This window comes from Macaca fascicularis, chromosome 2, assembly GCF_037993035.2.
Source record: "Macaca fascicularis isolate 582-1 chromosome 2, T2T-MFA8v1.1".
NCBI lineage: Eukaryota > Metazoa > Chordata > Mammalia > Primates > Cercopithecidae > Macaca > Macaca fascicularis.
In genome coordinates this window covers 184,906,166-184,922,741 of record NC_088376.1, presented here as the reverse complement: position 1 = coordinate 184,922,741, position 16,576 = coordinate 184,906,166, and the positions used below count along the sequence as shown (strand labels likewise).

General features: G+C 38.5%; 2 protein-coding genes across 26 annotated transcripts in view; one reads left to right on the top strand and one right to left on the bottom strand.

Moving 5' to 3' along the window:
• The window catches only part of CRYBG3 (crystallin beta-gamma domain containing 3), a 124,088-nt gene extending 110,445 nt beyond the window's left edge, over window positions 1-13,643 (top strand). For both annotated transcript variants that reach the window (XM_045385348.3, XM_005548357.5), the window contains 5 exons: window positions 2,387-2,526; window positions 5,477-5,600; window positions 9,849-10,007; window positions 10,992-11,151; window positions 11,934-13,643. In XM_045385348.3, coding sequence (XP_045241283.2) covers window positions 2,387-2,526; window positions 5,477-5,600; window positions 9,849-10,007; window positions 10,992-11,151; window positions 11,934-12,022 — 672 coding nt within the window. In that variant the 3' untranslated portion in view covers window positions 12,023-13,643. The remainder of the gene's footprint in view (window positions 1-2,386; window positions 2,527-5,476; window positions 5,601-9,848; window positions 10,008-10,991; window positions 11,152-11,933) is intronic.
• The window catches only part of RIOX2 (ribosomal oxygenase 2), a 30,456-nt gene continuing 24,401 nt past the window's right edge, over window positions 10,522-16,576 (bottom strand). For 19 of the 24 annotated variants that reach the window (XR_012431746.1, XR_012431744.1, XR_012431748.1 and 16 more), the window contains 3 exons: window positions 16,007-16,095; window positions 14,473-14,562; window positions 10,522-14,017 (listed from right to left, as the gene is read on the bottom strand). Coding sequence is in view for 11 of the 24 variants with exons in the window: in XM_065539277.2 (XP_065395349.1) it covers window positions 13,859-14,017; window positions 14,473-14,562; window positions 16,007-16,095 (338 nt within the window). In the remaining 13 variants the exon portion in view is untranslated. The remainder of the gene's footprint in view (window positions 14,018-14,472; window positions 14,563-16,006; window positions 16,096-16,576) is intronic. The other 5 variants (XR_012431745.1, XR_012431752.1, XR_012431751.1 and 2 more) reach the window with 3 other exon arrangements.

Here is a 16,576-nt window from a genome sequence, read left to right as displayed (position 1 = left end):
TTCTTCCTCGACATGGAAATAATTTGATGCCATGGGGCAAGTCTTCCTTATAATTCTCTTCCTCCTTCACTTCTACAGTGTAAAGGGGTTCTGTTTTGGCTGTCTTCTCCTGATTCATTTGTTCAGTCACTTCCACCTCCCATGTTTCATCATCGCCCACCTGTGTATGACAGTGCAGTTCTAGTTTCCTTGCATTTCCATTTTCTCATCCATGGCTCTAGTTATTACCCACTTTCTGAGAATTCCCAAACGATGTCTGTAAACCTGGTCTTTTCCCAGAACTCAAGATCAAAAGGTCCAGTATATGCCGGACATCTCTCTTAAGATTATTCTGCCTCTATCTCAACATTAAGACATCTGGGCATGCTTTCCTCCTGGTTTCTTTATATATGACAGATTATACCAGCATGTCCCAAGCCGTGACTTTTCACATTTTTCCTCACTTACTGATTCCATTTGTTTGCCTTAGCTAGCATGTCTGTGTTATCACTGTGATATTAATAGTCTTCCTGGCCATCCCTTACTCCTAACCTTCCCCCTAACCCATTTCAGGTCTGAGTCTATTTTTCTCTGACCTCATATATTCCACCAGTACTGGTGCCGTTACTTCCATTCTCTCTATTCTTCACTCATGCTGTTGTTAGACAGATTTCCTGAAGACCATTAAAAAATGCATATACACAACGCAAACGTGTAATAATTACCAACTTAAAATTAATAATACCAATTTAAAATAAATATTCCCATGGTTCAAAAGTCAAAATGTACCAAAAGGCACTTAGTGAAAAACTTTGCTCCCACTTGTGTCCTTTATCTTCTCTTATGCAGTCTTCCCAACAGGTAGCCATGGTTACTGGTTTATTTTTCAGAAAAATTTTAATGTGTGTACAAGCGCATATATATGTATGTGCACAGAAATTTTCCTTTTCTGCAAATGTTAATATATGAAATATGCTTTTCATACTATCCTTTGTGTTTATTTCTAAAGAATATATCTTGGTGATCTTTCATAAAGAGCTCCTTATTCTTTTTTTACAGCTGTATAAGATTCTTCTGTGTATGTACCATAATTTATGTAACCAGTCCTCTCTTGATGGGCATTTAAATCATTCCCCACCCTTCACTGTTCCAAACACTTCTGCAAAGAAAAACTCTTTGATAAGTCATTCTTCTCTTATGCAAGTATAAGCAGGTCCCTTGTGAGGATCACTGTGAGAGCCTGTTATTTTCTGCCTGTTCATTTACTGTTCTTTGACCCTCCACTGCCCCTGCTGCTAGTGCTTTGCTTCTTATGTACCGAGTTGCAGTTGCTTCAGCCCACTCATAGTCCTTAGTTCAGAAGCCTTCAAGGACTGTCCGTTGGGAATAGATCTGTCTCTGTCCTGTCAGTGTGGGAGGAGAAGCAAGCAGTGCAATTCACTATAACAAACTGTGGGAGCACTTGCCGCTGTTTCCTGTTGGGCTGACTTGCCGTTCCCCCAACATGTTCCATGTGTTTCTGTTGCCTTGCTTTGCAGAGTGTTTTCCCTCTGTTCACCATCTTCTTTCCAGATCCACTGAATCCTTTGAAACTGAGCTCACAAGCCACCACATCCGTGAAGCTTGGTTCCTGTTCCCTTCTGCTAAAAATAATCTAGCTTTCTACCGAGGACGCTAACACAGCATATCTTTTTCTGCGCTGGATTACAGTATGTGCAGTTCTAATTTAGCTACTCATTAGTAATTCCCCAGACACAAGGATAGATGGCGCCTTGTTTTGTCATCCCCCCAAAAGTCTCTTAACATGGTGTCTTGCATACACTAATGAATGAAAAAGCAATATTCAGTATATTCTTGTCTGACATGATGGGTTCAAGAAATACTTTTAATGCAGAAATCACCACCATTCTTGTGCATTTCAGCTATTTTTTTAAATTAAAAATGCCTTTATTCTTCCTCCTAGGATATTTTGAAGAGTTTACCGTCACAAAGTCTTACATTCCTAGTGACTGCTCCTGTGACCTCCTAGAAATGAGGGTGCCATTCCATTCCATATTTATTCTGTTGCCAGCTAAAAGCACTGGCAGAACTAATTATGGTCCATATTACAGTACCACAAGACCTTAATCTGTGATTTGGAATTATGGGTCTCTTTATTATAGCTGTTTTTATTATGAGATTGATTGCTTTTCTGATAACTTGAATTTTAATTTACAAAAAAGTGAATAAAAATTATTAATAAAATCTAATCTTTCCAGTGCAGTTTTGACTATAGCAACCTTAGCGAGTAAAGCAGTAAATTCCATGCATTTAAGAATACAATGGATCCAGGGTACCCTGTGTTCAGACTGGGATGTCACTGAGATATGGCCACTCCTATGGTGATGACTTCTTTCTCTGCTAATAGGTTTTTGAAGAACCCTCCATCAGCCTTTTTGCTCTGGAGCATTGTGAGGGAAGAGAGTTACATCTAGAAGAGGCTGTGAACTCTGTTCTGAACAAGGACCTGCACTTCTACACCCAGTCTGTGTGGGTAAAAAGTGGACTGTAAGTATGGGAGAAAGGCTTGGTCTGGTTCAGTCACTGTTTTAAGGCAGAGTTGCACAGTTGCAAACCAAGTCCACTGTGTAGTAGTATGCATTCAAGTGGTCTTGAGGAAGAGCCTTTTGGGAGAGAAGGGCTACCATATGGTCACAGCATGTATCGTAGAGTAGATCAATCAGATGACTTTACCCAGTTGAACTGACTTTCTTTTCAGAAGAAATTTCAATATCCCAGCAACTTTGGTTAAGACAGTTTCCTGCTTAAGGCAAGTGACTGCTGGCCAGACGAAGTGCGGTGTTGTTTTTTAATAGCTGTGTATTCTAGAGCAGTTCCCTCTGGGGTACTCACTTGCCTGAGGACTACACTGGTTGGCCTAGCCTGCCTACCAGTATTGTTGTTCATTTAGGTTATCAGTCAGTCCGGGTAGATCCAGGGGCCTGTGCTTTTACAAATTACAAAGCTGCCTTTAAGAAAAAATTAAAAATTATGATAGAAATATTAGATATGAATGTGAACATTTAGGACAGAAATAGTGAGAAGTCTGCAAGTGAGGGGCCTTGAAGTTAAAGCTCTATTTGCTTCCTGGAAAATCTGCCTCTGAAGCCATTTCTGAAGAGTCCAGCATATAAACCAGTCCCCGCTCCTGCACTGTTAGTGTTCTGGTAGCAAAAGTCAGCTAAAACACACATCGCTCTTGACGGTTAATTAAAAAGTGGCTTTAAACGTTTGTCTATGACTTCGAAATTATGTGATAATCAACTTTGCGGGTTTAAAGAAAAAGCCAATAATATAGGTGGAGTTGAAAATTTAGCAAACTATTACAATAAGTGGCTTTTATATTATATACATGTATAATAGCTTCAATTTTCTTCTGTAAAACATTTTAAATGGTTTGATGTTTATTCACACAAATTGATTCTATCTAAGCATAAAATGCCAATATATTATTTAACAATTAACTAAATTTTACATCCCTGTGATAGAGGTCTTTCACAACATTTTAATCCATTTCTTTCCTTTACATTTCTGAGTGAAATTGATATTTGACTCACTTCTGAAAATTTCTCACTTCATTTTTTTCTGGAACACTGGTGCCATTTTATCTTGACATTCTTATTTCTTCTCTTTGGCTTGTTAACCACCTACTCTCACTATTCCAAATTCTCTTTAAAAAGAATTTGAATATGGAGTAAGGAACAGGGAAGGCTGCCTAAGGATTTTCCTAGGTTACAGAACACTACTTAATGTACAGCCAGCTTCCCTTAGTGGCAAGTTGGGTTTGTTTTGTTTTAATCCCCATGCTGTGCCACATCTTTGATCTGTGATGATGTCAGCCATGCTTAAATGTACCATCCCACACAGTTTTCCAACTGTAGAATTCATTTAAATCAATACATAATTAGGTACATTTTCCTAAAATCTTACCTAGATTTTATAACTGAAACTTCCCTGCCTGTTTAAATCTGCGGCGGGAGAGGTGGCCAAGCCTGTCTGTGGTCATGCTGACCTGCCTCTGCACCAGTCTGATTGATCAGATTTCTGTAGGAAGGAGGGGTCAGGAATGGGCTATCCATTTCGTTCATCTCTCCAGAATCTGGCCAGGTCTGATCTTGGTTGTGGGGAGCAAGGAGGACTTTTATTAGTGGTGGTCAGGTTAAGTCAGTCATCCCTACCCAAGCTTTCATAGTTGTAATACATCAAGCTTTCCTCAGCTCTTCGCTTCTCCCCACAACTTACGCACAAGTTGATATCTTTTCCTGCATTACCTGAAGCACAAGTCCTTAAGGAATATTGCACTTTGTAAGTTTTAGAAGTTTTCCTCTGGAAAATCGAGGGGCTGAAGTTGCTGCCATAGCAGCACAAGCAACCCTCTGTAGCTTGCATCCTAAGCCCTGGATGACCCTGTTCCTGAGCTCTGGTCCATCTGATAAGCAGGCTGCCTTGCCTGTTGCTGGTGCTCTTTGCCTCATCCACAAGGCTTTACATCCCTTGGTGCAAGCCAGGACAAACCCTGCCATGATTCCAGGTTCTTTAGCAAAATAAAGCAAGGCAGCCATCTCATCCTCCACACGCTTTCTTAAAGCACTGTGTACACTGACCTTGAGTCCTGCTGAGAATTTCAGGTCCTGTTAGTGACTCCGGCACATTCTCTTTAGTCATCAAGCTTAGTAATCTAACACCTCAAGTGGTGCTCGGAAGACTTTTTCTGTATAGAGCCAGATAGTCTTTTCAGTTTGTGGGTCATTTGTCTGTGTCATAACTACTGAAGTTGCTATGGTAGTGCAAGAGCAGCCGTAGCCAGTCCTTAAAGCAGTGGGCATGACTGTGTTCCACTAAATCAGTCTTGAGACTCCAGACTCCAGACTTGAGACTCCAGTGTATTTTACACACTTTAATGCCGCCAGAGTTGAAGGCAAGGGTCTGGGGGAGGATTCTCAAAGGAGGTAGGCCTTGAAGAAAGAGGGTGATGGGGAACTTCTGTGAACAATTCTAAGTAGTCTTGGTGGCTTTGGGGAAGCTGTGGAGGGAGGAGTGGAAGAAGCTATGTCTGGAGAGTTCACTGGAGCCACACCTAGAGGCCCTGAAGGACACGTGATGTGACTCTAGGGCAGGAGTGTGTTTTTCTGCTGGTTAGGAGGTTATGGTCTGCCTTTGAATGTTAAAATGCTATGACAATGTTATCAAAGGAATATAGGATTTTAGAGATGGAGGAAACCTTGCATTCATTTTGGAAGAAAGGAAACCAGCATTGTAACTGGAACCCAAATCTTCTGAGTCTAGGCCAGTGGGCTTTCTCCTACACCTCCCTGATTTTTGTTAGGAAAAAATGTGGTTTTAAAAATCTGCAAACCTAGAAGTTTATGAACGCTATAAGGCAAAGTGCAGATACTTTTGATGAGGGATTGCTTTTTTGTTTTGAAGTACACTACTATTTTCTTTTGTGTTCTCATAGATGGATAGCTTATGAAGGATCCAATTTCTTGGGAAGGCAAATCCTACTCAGGCCTAATGAGATCCCAAACTGGACAGCATTCAGCAGATGGAAGACAATTGGTTCCCTCCGTCCTATGAAGCAGGTAAGGAGAAAAGAACTGTAAGATTCCAAATAGCTTGCTTTTGTGGTAGAAATGTCATAAACCACAACATCTGAAATAATAATCATTTAATTTAGTTTGACATTTACATAGTAGGGGGAGTGAATTAGGATGCAGATATCTTGTACATTTTAACCAATTTGTAAGACTGTATCTAAAGTCAACATTGGATTTCAGTTTTCAGTCCAAAGCCTCATTGGCCATGTTCACTTTTCGTGGAAAACTAAGATATCATAAGTTCTGTGGCAAACCTTGGTAACAGGAATGAACTTTGATACTGTACTAGTTTTAATTTCTAAGCATTTGGATATTCCCCTCCCTACTTATATAATACTCAGGAGGGATCCTGGCAATTTAATTAAAATAAGTATTTATTGCACACCTACTGCTTGTCAGTCTTCTGTTCAAAAGCTTCCCACTGCACTTAGAATACAATCTACCCCCTACCCCACCTTGCTCCTCCAACCTCATCTCTCACATGGCTGTGTCACAGGCATCTAAGTACAGAGTGCTTTCCCACTAAGACTTTTAACATGGGCTGCACCCTCTGTGTAGTGTTCTTCCCTCATTCTTTGACTAGTCATCCCTGTAAATTCTACTTAAGTGTCAGGTCCTCAAGAATGCCTCCCCCACCTTCCCTCCCAATCTACATTAGATCATAAAAGACCTGGGGGTGCTTTTGCTATCAAAACACTGTATGCCGTTTATAACCCCAGCATTAGAGTTGGATTGGGGTCTCTCCCACTCTGCGGAAAACCCTGTGAAGTCAAGGACTGTGCCTGTTTTGCTCATTGTTCTACCCCTAGTGCCTGAAACAATGTCTGGAGTATTGTAAGAGCTGAGGAACTATTTGTTTAATGAAGGAATGAATATATCAGTGGATGGACCGATGATATTATGCAAAGTATAATGGAAAATATAAAGATAGATGTGATTTCTGCCATTATTATTAAAGCTTACATTTTTGTTGGGTAAAACATGTCCAACTCAAAGCAGTAACATAAAATGCAAAACAATGCATAATTATCCAAAAGCCACAGGCAGTCCCTGGTTCAGAGAAAGGAAGTATCAACATGTTTAGGAGTAGGAGGGAGGTTTCATGGAAGGTGGAAAACCCAAGTGAAACTGTCAGGGGTGTGACGGCCCGTGGATATGGCATTAGTACCTCTCTTTAATCTCTTTAGAACACTATATTGCTTGAATCCAACAACAGTCCTTTGAGGTAGGAATTATTCCCATCTTCTAGTTGGAATAATAAGGCTCTGAGAGAATAAGGCTCCAACTGGAAAATGGGGATAATGATTCCTACCTGTGACAATAGAAGCACATTGACAAAAGTCATCCAAGTGTCAGAACCAGGATTTGAACCCAAATCTACGCTTTAAAATCTGTGTTCCGAAGCAACCACACTCTACGTTCCGTCAGCCTAAGATGAGCACTTAGAGAGTACCACCTATTTCAGGCACTGAGCTGAATACAGCCTAGTGGGTCTAAATGCTGAGGCTCTGATGTTCTGACCTGACACTTATTTAACCCTCACTTAAGTGTTAAATAAATGGTAACCAATAAAATATTAACCTAATTTATCTTCTCTCACCCTCTTCACATGCACACGTGCACACACACCATGCTTATCCCACCACTCATGAGTTCTGTTGGTTCGAATCCTGGCTCTGTCATTTGTAAGCAATGCAGCTTGGTGAGTCACTTCATTTCTTGGCACTTCAGGTTTCTCACTGGTGAAGCAATGATCACATTGCTTACATCTCATTGCTGTGACGGTTGAGTAAGATAATGTGTATGAACAGTCTGATATGGCTCTGGCTCATATTACTATGGTAACATACTGATTTTGAAAGTGTGTTTTTTTATTGTTCACAATGTCCCTTGAGATGCTCTTTTGAGGGATACTGAAACATTAGTGGCTTTCCTGGCAGAGTGTGTGGTACAGGATCTCATGACCTTTACATCTTGCTTATTCCCCACTCCTATCATGTGGAACAGGAAGTAAGCCCACTGAAAAGCCATCGGAAAAAGCAAAGTAGAGATAGGAATTCAGTTTAGCTTTTACTAACTACATCATAATGCTGACCCTCTGTTAGACATTTTAGTAGCTAAGTTCAACACTGAAAATATGTTCCTCATTTTTTAATGGTGGTTCCTTGTTGGGGAAGGATGTCCCTGCCTATTGCTCAGGATTCTCTGGTAAAGGAGAGAACAGCCACCTCTACTTTTACAAGGAAGTTGTTGTTTTTTTTTTTTTTTTTAACAAGAATAGTATGCTGTTTTCTTTCATTGTGCTTTAGGAGCTACCCGATTCCTCTTCTGATTAAACATTTAATTTCAAAATAATATTTTAATAGATTATTTTTCCTATTGTTTATTTAGGTCACAGTTTTGAAATCCAACAAAGGAATTTGAGTTTCTAAAATAGTAGTGTGTGGGTCACATTTAAATTTGTGGTAAGGTTGTTGGTACTGCTTTAGTTCATATTCTCGTTTAGAAATTCAGGACTAATTAAAATGTGATCCTCTTTGAGGCTGGGAATTAGGAAGTCACTAAGGTACTTATAATGTATATCAGTGTTTTTAAGTATAATTACAGAGGAGTCAGACTACAAATGTGTAATAAGGGTAATTAGTACCTTGCTTGAGTTAATTTATTAAAACTGTGATGTTTGGTCCTAAAGTAATTGGAATTCTGTCATCTGTGAAGGTCACGCCTGTTTTCTTATATGTACAAGGTAATGAAAATGTAATAAAGATATACTGAAGCCTCAAGAATTAATAATTGCAGTGGGAGATCAGGCTGAATTATAGACATTTAAGTACACTACTGTTGCGTTGTTAATGTTGGAAGTAGGGATTTGAAACATTTAAAACATTTTGCCAAGTAGAGATCTTGTTCACCTGCTTTAAATGGCCAGATAATTTGCCCTTCTATTGCCTTAAGTGCTGAGAATGTGTATTTCCTTAGGAAGGCTTAATTACCAAAATTCAGTTGGCTTCATGTTGATCTATCAAGTTTCAAAAATAGTAGACTGTTCATTGGTGCTCTTACCATATTACCTATTGCATTTACCTAAGCACTTATGTTTCTTAGCATGAAAGTGCTCTCAAGTAAGAGACCATTTGTTATTACTAAGCCAGGGTCCTAACTGGGATGGTAATGAGATGAACCAAAGGTGGGGATGTTGGGTGTCATGTATCTTATTACATTAAGCCTGGAGGCCTAAGTCATAGGGCTGAAATAATGGTTTCTGTTGTGCTTCGATTATGTCCCCTGCCTTTCATTGTCTTACACGGCCACCTTTGGAATTCGTCTCTTCTTCCCTGTGCCTAAGAGCAACTAATGCATTTCAACATAGGTCTGAGAGCATCCTAGTTAAGAGGAACCTGGCTTCTTTGTATCTGTGTTCACCTTATTTGTAAAACTAGGGTCATAATTGTACTTTCTTAATAGGTTTTTGTGGTTATTCTGAAAAATAACAATGGCACAGAATGCATTTAGCATGCTGCTTACACATACATGTTCAATAAATATTAGCTATTCTCCTTAGAGGCAAGTCCCAGGTTTAATATTTTAAAACTTTTTATATGTATCTTAAAACTTCCAGGCCAAGGGGACGAAGTCCTTTGTTACACAATTTTTGAGTACCTCAGTATAGTCATTAAACATACATGGTCTCTACTTTTGAAGAAATAAAGGTCTTATGTAAACAATCACAGCTACTAGGGCCCTCAGCTGTCTGGGTTTTTCAAGACATCCCAGGGCCAACTTAATGGCATTTAGTCATAGCTCCACAGTATGTCTGATTGTCTTTCTGAAGTTGTTACAAAATCCTTGTAGGTAATACCTTACCCTTATTCTAACTCGCCTACCTCCCTCAGCACAGCTGGGACACGCTAGTTATTGAATGAAACTCATCAAGTCCCTAATTCTTTACCACCTCACTCCTTGCCACATGGAATTCTAGTGAAAGAAACTTTTACTTTATGCTGTTCAAAAGGGCCCTTTTCACAAAGTGTAATAGAGACTGTACAATTTAAGCTTTGTGCTCCATGGCCTACGGATTTACCATATTTATTTATGCAGATTTACTAAAGGGAATAAGAGTGAAACTGATATAACTAAGATAGTTACCTCCCACTTTCCCTCCCAGCTTTCCTCCTCTGGAATTACTTCCAGATTCAAAAGGTTATTTCTAAATGGCTGTTTCTCCTGTCATAGCCTGCAGTGTACATCAGAATAAAGAACCGTGCCCAAGATGAATATCTGACAGTCACTGGAAATCTAGCAGACACCAGGGCAACATCTGTGTGCATTTCTCCTTATAGTGGAAAGGATACTCAGATCTGGCACTACTGCCGAGGACTCTTTAAATCCAAGGTAAGCAATCCTACTGATACAGTACGCCACTTTCTGGCCTCAGTTTTTTGTTTTGAAAACTAGAATCTTGTCAAATCAACTGGCATGATAAAACAGTGCAACTTCTTAGAAACAGGTGTTGATTATAAAAATACTGCCATATATTACTAAAACATTTATATAAAATTGACTTAATTTTTTGATCTAGATAATCCAGTTTCAATTTTTAAGTAAACACAAAGGTTATCACATACTATGGATATACCTAAGTGATTTTTTATTTACAACCAATGGTATAAGTCACCAGATCTAAGCTGGACAATGTGCTTTTGCAAGACGTTCCTTACTTGATGGCCCAGATAAAATCAGCTATGTCTGATTCTAAATAGGTTGAAACCCTTTCACTTTCAAAGTATATAAAAGAAGCAGTAGAAAAAGAAAGCTGTTATTGGAAGAAGCTTAGAAAATAAAATTTAGGGTTGTTCTTTTCTATGACCCTCCCATTATGTTTAATGCATTGGGAATAGAACACTAGTTTTAAAACATTCAAACTGTGTTTTATTGTATCACCAATGGATTATCTTCTTTTTTTCATGCTTCAAAAATGAAAAACATTTAAAAGTAATTATTTTCTGGATATCTTTAGCCCATCATGCAATGTTTTCGTAAGAAAACCAAGTTCAGCATAATACATTTTAAGCAAACAAGGGTTTAACATTTAATTCCAATTCAGCAAATCTTTATTGAACATCTGTGTCAGACGTAGACATCCTATTAAAAACAAGTACCTCTATTTCAGTTGGTTTATTTCTGTACCATTTCCTACCCACAGCCATAAAGAAGACATTAAAAAAGGCTTACTGAAATTATACTATATAGTATTTTTTTTAGACAAGACATACATACTTCAGGTCTATGATTTGTTTACCTAAGAGAAAAGGGACCTAATTCAACTTACTTTAGCAAACACAGTACTGCCAATTAATCATTTCTTAACCCTTTTAGGCCAGTGATACATGTCTTGATGTGATTGGTGGCCGGGACACACCTGGAGCTAAAGTAGCTCTATGGACTGAACATGGGCAATTCAGGCAGAAGTGGAGACTGAATCAAAATGGAACTATCAGCTCTTATCTCAGTGATCAACTTGTCCTCGATGTTAAAGGTGGGCCTTTATAAAATGATACCCAATGTTGGGTCCCTGGATATTAGTTTCAGTTCCACATCTCCTCATTTTGGGTAAAGGAAATCCTTATGTATAAGAGAAATGTTACATCATTTAAAATTATGCTTGAAAAAAAGTTAAGACAGGCAGTTATACAAACAAAACAATTAGCAGAAAAAGCCAAACAACAAAGCTTAGGGTTTTTGTTCATTAGTACAGTTGTAAAACTTGCATTTGCTACATGAACTCAGAACAGTTCTAAATTCGAAGCACCATAAACCCATGAATATCATCTGTTTCTTAGAAACATCTCCAGCTTTTCGCCAGGAATTGCCATGGTCCTTCAAACACTCAGCTCTAATTTATGGTAGGTCTCAATTAACCTTGTTTTTGAATTCAGCAAGGTCAGGGCCAGTATTATTCATGGCTGTTGCTTTAATTGGGTTAGTCAGTTTTGTTGGTGTAGAAACAAAAACACAGTACCTGACATTCAGCTAGAGTTCTCTCAGAGCACTCTGTTGTAAAGAATCGCATTGTTAAGGCATGCCGCTTACACAATCATGTATTATACCTTTTAGTATTTCAATTTGAGTCATAATAAGGTCCAATTTGAGGTGAATAATGGCTAAGCCTGTTCAGACTCAGCTTCTCATTTCAGACTTCTTTGTAAATGACACATTAATCCACTGAAATGGTGAGCTGAACAGAAGCTTGTGAAAATTGTGAAATTGCTAAGCACCTGCCTGAACAAATAATCTTTTCTTTTGGAATTTCTATTTTAGGAGGAAATTATTGTGACAAGACTCATGTAATTGTAAATCAGCCCCTGGAGGGAGAAGAAACACAGAAATGGGACATTGAAATATTATGAGAGAATCAACATCCCTAGAGTGAAGGAGGAGGAAACTCACATCTGTCATTGTCTCGTAGACATGGAAAGGAAGCTACTATCCTCACACTCCTGGATCACTGAGCAGAATGAACATTCTCTCCAACCTCTGAGACTATCGCTCTTAACCATGGAAAAGCTCAAAATATTCTTGCCATTACTCAGTGTTCCTATAAAGAAAATATTATGATGTCTGGCAAAGGTTCTATTCCTGATCTCCAGCTGTGGTGAGCAAGTTTCCTGAAGTGTTTATTTTCTCTCCTATCCACCAAACGTGAATCCTATTCCTGATGGCCTGTTATTGGACACTGGTGATGCTGTTATCCTTAGTATTTATTAATATCCTACCTAGATGCTTGTATGAGTACAAAGCATAAGGGAACAGATTCCTATAGGTCAAGTCATACTTTTGCAAACAGATGAGTAATTTTTTAGCAACATCTGAAAATATATATTAAACTTTAAGGTTTCTATACTGAGACTTTTATAACACACCTCATAAGTATTTATTTTTACTTGTAACTAACCCCAGGCAGGGACATCAGCTTTGTTAGGAATAAGGCGCAAGTAGTAAAGTATTTTCTGTAGCTATTGTTTCCTCAGTCCTTCAAACTAGAACAGTACAAATAACCTATGACCAAACTTGCACTCTTACATGTTAACCAAGACATCCCTTTAGGTGACAAGACTCTACAACAGTGGTTACCTGTCTCCACGCTGACACTTCATCCTAGATTTAAGGAGAGGCAATTTTTTTTTTTTTTTTTTGCCTCAAGTGAAGAGAAATTTCAAATGTCCAAATTAAAACAAAGTAGCATTTGAACCTTGACCTTACCATCTTTTTAAATAAATGTGGAGTTGATTTCTCTACTAAATAATAGAAGCCTCACTTCTTCACTCCCATGGTAAGTAACTTTTATTTAAGTAAACTCAGGCAGGAAATCACCTTTGACTTGGCTTCCAGTAGTCATTACCACCTTTTACTGCACAATTCACAAGCGTTTTTTTCCTGCTGAATGGGATTGAGACTTACATTAAGACAACTTTTCCTTTTATCCCCAACTTTTGCCAGAAAGCAGAAAAATGCTCTATTTTTATAAAGATTAAATTCTCTGGTGATATTTTAAAAAATATCAACCTATATGCACTTTAGAATGTAAAATAACAGTGAGTATTTTAAACTCGAAGACCCACTATTTTGAGTATTTTTTATAGACTTAGTTTTTCCATGTAAATACTGGGTTTTTTCCTCCCTCAATTTCAGGCTTTTCTCCATCTTTTAAGCAGCCTCTGTAACTCCCTTTTGTCCACAGGTGTTGTGTGCCTCTCATTGTGGGGGAGTATTATTTAATAAAATTTATGTTACAGGATAACTTTTAGTGGGCATGGGCTTGTCTATACACAAAGGTATGTATATTTTCATTGTAAAAAAACAATTTAAAATTTTTTATTTTAATTGTTGGAAATTTTTCTAGAGCCAAAGCAGCTCTTTAAAGAAGTTGTTTCTTCCAAAGAACAAAGCCAGGTTAATGACATTCAATTCTAAATGATACATTGGAATTGTGCCTTTTCTACCACACTGGATTAAATAAACTTGTCAAAATATGGTTTTTTCATTTTCTGAGACACTTGATAATCTGCTGTTCTTTCATGTGCCCCTGTTAGTACACTTGGCCAAATGACCACCTATAATAGGGAGGTCTCATGTTAATAGATACGCAGGTAAGGAAACTTGAATTCATCCTCTCCTCGGCTCAGGTCTTTGCTTTTCTTTTAATATGTGCATATAAAATAGTAGCATTTGATTCGGCAAAGGCACTAGACTACTTGAATCAAACATTCTGTCCAGAGGGATAATACCAGGCTTTCCCTTTCCTCATCTGTAGTAAGTTTCAGGTCCTTGACAGAAATAGTGGAACTGTTCCAAATTTGCTTCAGTGCATCCAAATGTGACAAAGGAAAGCGAAGTCCATGAGACTGAAAAAGGATACATTAATTAGTCAAAAATATGTATACTACTTATGTCACTGAAGTGGCATTTTCCTGTAAATTTATTCTCAATACATTATTTTTGATACCCTTCATGAGTATTTTAGATATGCTACAATTAGATGATAACATAAAAGATGCCAACTTCTATATAAAAGGGATCCTAATTTATGTAGTAAGTGATATTAGTAATTTGAAATGCTTTACATTATACCATTCCTATAAGGCTACAGGTCCCAGCTAGTAAGCTTTAAAACTGGTGTGCATGTATCACAGAAATGTCTGACTTAATCATCCCCATGAAGGAGCTCTGTGAGTAGTGCAAAATGGTAAGTCCACAGTGCAGCCATAAAAAGCATATTACCTATAAATCAAAAATAATCCATTCTTCCCAACCACCACCCAAGGCACAGGATAGGCATTTGTTTTCAGTTGGAACAAACCTCTGTTTCCTCCTCATTCCCCATCATGTGTGTCTCTCTCCTATTCTTTAAGGAATGATAGATGTATACCATCTTTTCTTGAGCTTCATCCTTTGGGAAAAAAATAAATGCATTAGGCCATCAACAACACAACACTGAGGATGTCAGTGCTAGAAAGGTTTTCCAATAGGTCAACATCAAGAAAAATCTTAAAAGCCTTGGTGTTCAAGTGAAATTTACTGAAAACTGTAAAGAATCCTTTTGGCAAAAAGTGATGGGTGTGTGCATCCACACAATGTCTACACTTCATTAGTCACCACAGGTTACTATTTGTATGTGGCAATAAGTTGTTAAAACAGCTGGAGTGCCACCTGGAAGAGCATCCTCAGGATTTAATGAAAAAGCAATGATTTATGTATCAACTTACCAATGACATGCTCAGTTTTTTAAATCATACCTGCACTGTCTTTTTTGTAATCAAAAACATCTGACATTCCTAGGTATAAACTGACAATTTATGAACATCATGAAGTCATTAACTCCTGAGAAATACCAGCTGTGTGATCTACAAAAAACTCCATTTCCATTACAGTACCCTTCCACATGGTCCCTATCTCCTTTCACCCCCCATCTTACACAGTGCAGTTTATCGTCTCTTCCACAGCCTTTAGTCATTCTTTGTCACCTCTTAGATAAGGGCAAAAAAATCTTAGCCTAGCATACAATGTCTCAAACTGACTGGTTATCAGAATCACTGTTTTTTTTTTTTTTAGACAAGGATGTAGGAATGTGTACTTTTGATTCCAAAAAGACAGTGCAGGTAGGATTTAAAAAACTGAGCATTCCAAGTCTGGCCCTGACGGCTGGAAAATCTGGTTATTGAGACATGTTGAGAACCCCTCTTATCCCCCTTGATCATTCATAGGATAGCTCCTCAGAGAGCTGATTAGGAGGAATGGGGAAAAGCCATATGGTATGAGATGGTTCTTAGGACTGTACAGGGAGCTCTATGAAAACATAAATCCAAAGGCTCCAAGACCAGATGAAACTCAGGAATTTATAATTTTAAAAAGCTTTCCAATCGACTCCATGATCAGTTAGCCAGTTTGGGGAATCACTGGGCTAGGAAGCAAAGTTACAGAATATAGACTTTGTTGTCCATGATCTACAGGATAGAGTTTAAGTAGATGCAATATCCACAAAACCACATAGAGAGACAGATGTGCACAGTGTGGAGGACTGGGGCTGGGAAACTCATGAATGAGGTCTGTGGCTGTCCAAGCAGGAACAGTAAGGCCTGAAGTAGGATGGGAAGCAAAGACTAGACATCAGTCACCACATAAAGGGAATGAAGGAATGTTCTGTGAGGATGAGGGCAGGAAAATATGGAATTGGAACTGTGAGATTTGGTCATCATCTGACCTGAAGAAATGGCATTAAACTGAATGCAGGTGGATTCCTAAAGATGGGCAGAGACCAGTGGTTAATCTGATAACCGAGGCCTCTGATGAAAAACACCCTGAGAAGAGCGGAAATCTCCCTCTTGGATACTCACAGATTGATCCTGATCTGGCAGTACTGTGAGGACAATGTGGTCTTTAAACTGCAGTCTCACTACACTGTCCAACCTCGGTAACTTTCCACCTAGAAAACCCCAAAGAGAGAAAGCTGACCTTCAAAAAAGGAAACAGGCAGATTCAAACTTGCTTACAGACATAGGAAACACTTTTACTAACAATTTACAGGTGAATCCAAACATGGCATACACTCCAACTGGACTTTGCTTACCCCAACATTGTACTGATATTATAGTTCACATCGTTATGGAGCTCATTCTTACAGTAAAGACAGACATAGAATTAGATAAATACCAATGTAAGTTTATAAGTACAATAAATAGACAAAAATAATACCATCGAAGTACACACACATAAGTATCACAGCACATAAGGCTGTGGTGCTTTCTGCACAGAACACTCACTCCTCCAGTTTCTCTCCTCTACAAGCTTCTTGCTCAACATGTGGACTCTGGAAGGACGACCTGAGTTCAAAATTGCACTATTCCACCAATTATTAGGTGTGTGACCCTGGTCAATTATTCAGTCTATGTAAGTCAAGCATAGTA